At 45.1% G+C, this 4,770-nt stretch overlaps 1 protein-coding gene across 2 annotated transcripts in view; it reads left to right on the plus strand.

Moving 5' to 3' along the window:
- Positions 1 to 6: 6 nt before the first annotated feature.
- Positions 7 to 4,770, plus strand: part of LOC122552543 (protein-tyrosine kinase 2-beta-like) — a 21,623-nt gene continuing 16,859 nt past the window's right edge. For both annotated transcript variants that reach the window (XM_043695229.1, XM_043695230.1), the window contains exons 1-3: positions 7 to 184; positions 2,795 to 2,944; positions 3,487 to 3,513. In XM_043695229.1, the coding sequence (XP_043551164.1) occupies positions 2,900 to 2,944; positions 3,487 to 3,513 (72 nt within the window). In that variant the 5' untranslated portion in view covers positions 7 to 184; positions 2,795 to 2,899. The remainder of the gene's footprint in view (positions 185 to 2,794; positions 2,945 to 3,486; positions 3,514 to 4,770) is intronic.

Genomic DNA, 4,770 nt, shown 5'->3' on the forward strand with positions numbered 1-4,770 from the left:
ATGTGCTTTGCCTGTCTGATGTCTTGCTGACCGCTGTATTTTCTGTATGTCTGTCTGACATGCCCAGGTTCCTGAGTCTCTGTGTGTCAGCTCACCACATATCCCCTGCTCTCCAAGTGAAGAAGCCCCTGGTGATTCCACCAAAACCTCCCCTCAGAAGCAGTTCCGGCGTCTCAGTGTCCGGGTAAGAGCACCCTGCTTGTGTTTAACAATGCTTTGTTCATCTTCCTCTGTCCAAAGCTGAGTCTTGTTCAGACTTGGTGGGGAGAGAGTGTCAATGTTGCTGTGTGAACTGACTTGCAATTATAACCAGGGCACATCCTGTAGCATCCCAAAGTCAATGAAATGCAGTCACTTTAAAAGCAGTGTAGGAAATACAGTGGCTATCATCTGCACAGCAAGATCCCACAATCACTAGGGTGATCACAGTCTGTGCTGGTGGTGTTCATTAGAGATAATTGTTGGCCCCTCTCGCATTGTCACGGGATCTTGCTGATTGTGCTGGGACAGCAGATAGTCTCAGTGTCATGTCTGCTCTGAGCTGGATGTACCTCTGACAGTGCAGCATCCCTTCAGTGTCAGCCTGGGAGCCAGGAGTGGATGGTTTCTGAACATCAGGAGGAGGAAAGGGCTAAACATTAACATTAGCAGTCAGATTTCATTCAAAGAGGACTTCAAACATACAATGACTAATCACTTTAAGCATCAAAGTGCTCTCAGACCAGAATCATATCGATCATGATCTGACTGAATGTGGAGCAGGATCAAAGGAGCTGAGTGGCCTCCCTCTATTTCTTACATTCTAATCAAACCTATCGCAGGCTGCAGGTGTCCCTCAGCGAGGAACACCTAGTTCTGACTCCGAACATTCTAGATTTGAGTCCCAGGCACAGACTTACACTTCAGAGAAATCACAAGCTCATTTCGCATTGACCTCCAGATGACGCAGGATTTGTAACAATGTCAGGGCCAACGGGAGATGGGATTTCAGCCAAAATCTGCTTTGTCACTCGTATCAACAACGACAACACTGTCCACTACCAAGAGCTGAACATCCTGCAATCCAGTTCCCTGACAGGTCAACACACAAGCCAGACCTGGGGAATCATCTTCTGACTGAATCCTCGCTAGAGATTCCGAACTCAGCAGAAACCATTCCACAACTAGCTCCCTGGATTTCCAAAGGAGGAATCTTTGATATGTATCAAAAATGTCGGAATTACAGCTTTCCAAACATAACGCACATCAGTATAACAGAATATTCATATTTGTTAGATGTAAATTTTATAATATACCAGACGCCTGTGTGTCTGGTCCTGGGGTTTGTGGGTTGTGTCAGGGATCCTTACACAGTGAGGGATGTCAATAAGATGGAACTATCTGAAAGATGAGCTTTGGGATTCTGCAGCGATCAGACTGGGAGGTAGACCAGGGTCCCATCCCCCATGATGGGAGATTTGGAATGGGAATCACTGCAGCAAAGGAGGGAATACAATGGACTGAGCATGCTCCATACAATGTGGGCTGGACAGGGGGAATTGACACTGAGAGACCACGGGGTAAAATCCATATAAACTACAAACACCACTGCTTTCCAGGGGAGTGTGTAAACAACCTTCCTTCCCGAGGAACAAGCTGCTCAGACCAATACCTAAAATATTCAAGACCCCTATCTTCAACTTATTCCTTTTTGCAAGTTTTCAGGATTAACATCTCACCAGCTCGCATCCAGTTTGGTAAATATCCTCCATAGAAACGTTGGAAGAGTCTGGAGATTAGTTTGTGATGTTGACACATCTGAGGCAGGAACAGAGATGTCCTTTAATATGTGATTAGGTTTTAACACCAGGCTCTGTATCTGCCTTTCCCTGGCTGGCTGGGTCAAAACGAAGGCAGATGCTGATTGATTTCTACACTGGGGATTCAGACTGAGGGTCCAGATGCTGTTGACTTTGATTTGGGGGGGGTCAGGTCATTTGGTGATCCAGGCAATGTGGGGCTAAGACTAAGCAGTGTGACATCAAATGGACAAGGATGAGGTGGGTTCACACTGAGTGGTTAATCCAGCATCGCCCACCCAGCAAACATCCAGACGGACCCTCATTCGGGCCCAGTAACTATCTTCAAGGCTGATTGTGGAGCAGACTCAAGGGGCTGAAAGGCCTTTATTGCTCCTATGTTTTATGGTCTAACAGGCCACTGAGTCAGGAGAGGCATTAGGTGTAAATGCTGATGTACTGGGATGGAGGGGCTGTCTAGAATAAAGGGTCAAAATTTCCGGATACTGGATAGGGATATTTTGGATTGATGAGCAATGTCTTCACTCAGACGAACTTTTGTGGGAACTTTCTCCCACAAAAGGCTGTGGGCACACCACGTCATTGACTATGTTTAAGAAAGGGATATATTTTTGGACATAAATGCTAAAACCATTGAAGGTCATGAGGTAATTGTGGGGGTATGACGGACAATCAAATTTGATGGTATTCAATGGCAGTGAGGGTATGTGAAACTGGCCGGGGGTAATTGGCAGGGGAGAACTGAAGGTACTTTACTCTTAGTCTCTGTGTTGAGGGGCTGAGGCTGTAGCATGTGGAAAGGATTTATTGCTGGTCCTTGATCAGCAGTGCACCATCCTGTCCATGAATCCATTCTGAATCAGTCTCACTCCTTCTCACATGGAGAACATGTAACTCTGTGGGGGGACCTTAATGAGACACAACAAACTCAACCGAAAATGTTTGGCTGTTGGCTGTTTGTTGCATGACCCTGAGCAGGTTCCTGCGTCTTACAGGAATCTGATCTTATTGGTGAGATCAACATTAAAGAGGAGGCTCAAAAGCTGCGGGAAATTGAACAAGCCAAACTTCAGGAGCGGATCAGACAACAGCAACGAGAGATGCTAGAGGATAAAAAATGGCTGGAGAAAGAGGAGAAGCTTCTGGTAAGTCACATTCTTTTTAATGTCGCGATGAGGGGGATGTCGCGATGATGGGAATGTCACGATGAGGGGGATATCGCGATGAGGGGATATCATGATAGGATTTCTCTTGAAGCAGATTTCATTACATTGAAAGCTATTACCTTATGAGGAGGCGGTGAATTGAATATTTCTGCCGGAATGTTTCAGTAAAACCGGGTTTTTTTAAATGTAGTTCTGGGTTAGCTGGGTGTTCTGTGTGGCTGGTTTGCAATGCAGAGTGATACCATCAGTGTGGGTTCAAACCCCACACCAGCTGAGGTTACCATGAAGGACTCTCCTTCCCAACCTCTCCCCTTATCTGAGGCATGGTGACCTTCAGGTTAAACCCCACCAGTTGTCTGTCTGTCTGTCTGTCTCTCTTATGAGAGGGGAGCCCTATGGCCCTCTGGGACCATGGCAATTTCACTGTTAGCCTTTATAGTTCAGACCGATGATTTTGTGATTATATTTATGATTGATTCAGATAATTTATGGTCATTTTCATTTTTTCCTTTCTCCCCAAGGCTCCAAATGATAACAAGTCACAAAATGTAAGTTTTAGTATAATGAATAGTTGATTTGCAAAATCCACGCCATATTGTTCTTCTGTGTTCTTTGTTGTTTATTTATGTTTTGATGTGGTTAGAGGTGGTAACTCTGAGTGATGACATTGACTGGATAGTTCATGTTGCTGTGCAGATCACCAGGGCAAGTAAACCCTTAATCTACAGGTCAACCATTCAAGTTCCTCTTGTTTTACTTAATGGAATTAAAAATAAAGAACACAAGTACCTTTATAAACCCACCTGGCATCAGGAGTAAAATTTAATGTTTAATAGGCTGTGAGTTGGGGACCGCACTGATTAGGCAGTGTTAGACACTGTGAAGTCTTAACTGGTCAGTGCTGTGAACTGAGCACTCTGTTTCCATGCTGTATGCCTCTATGACTGTTGAATACTGACCACTCAGTATTTTACCCTTTTCTAGTGAGTTCCTGTATATTGGGAGTGATCTAAGTGATATGAGTCAAGACTCAGAGAGGCCTGAACAGGAAGGCAATGGAATCGTTAGTAGCAGGTCATTATTGAAACTGCTGTTAAGATTTTATGATGACTCAGCATATTTTATTAACGTTTTTCCTGATGTTACTCTCAAGTGGGTTTAGAGCATTTAAAAAGAATATGGAGGGGGGAAAAGAGGAGGGGGTGTAGCACCGCTAATCAGAGAGGGTATCACAGCTACAGAAGCTTCCATTGTCGAGGAGGGTCTGCCTACCGAGTCGGTATGGGTGGAAATTAGGAACAGCAAGGGAGCAGTCACCTCGTTAGGGGTTTACTACAGGCCCCCTAATAGCAGCAGGGAGATTGAAGAAAGCATAGGTCAGCAGATTTTGGAAAAGTGTGGACGTAGTAGAGTTGTTGTAATGGGTGACTTTAACTTTCCCAATATTGGTTGGAACCTCCTTCGAGCAGATGGTTTGGAAGGAGCTGTTTTTGTAAGGTGTGTTCAGGAGGGTTTCCTAACTCAGTACGTTGACAGGGCCGACGAGGGGAGAGGCCATTTTGAATTTGGTGCTCGGCAATGAGCCAGGGCAGGTGTCAGATTTTGTGGTGGGAGAGCATTTTGGTGATAGTGACCACAACTGCCTCACATTCTATACAGCGATGGAGAAGGAGAGAAGCAGGCACAATGGGAGGATATTTAATTGGGGAAAAGGAAACTATGATGCTATCAGATGTGAGTTGAGAAGCATGGACTGGGAGCAATTGTTCCATGGAAAGGGCACTATAGACATGTGGAGACTGTTT

The sequence above is a fragment of the Chiloscyllium plagiosum genome, chromosome 9 (assembly GCF_004010195.1).
Source record: "Chiloscyllium plagiosum isolate BGI_BamShark_2017 chromosome 9, ASM401019v2, whole genome shotgun sequence".
Classification (NCBI taxonomy): domain Eukaryota; kingdom Metazoa; phylum Chordata; class Chondrichthyes; order Orectolobiformes; family Hemiscylliidae; genus Chiloscyllium; species Chiloscyllium plagiosum.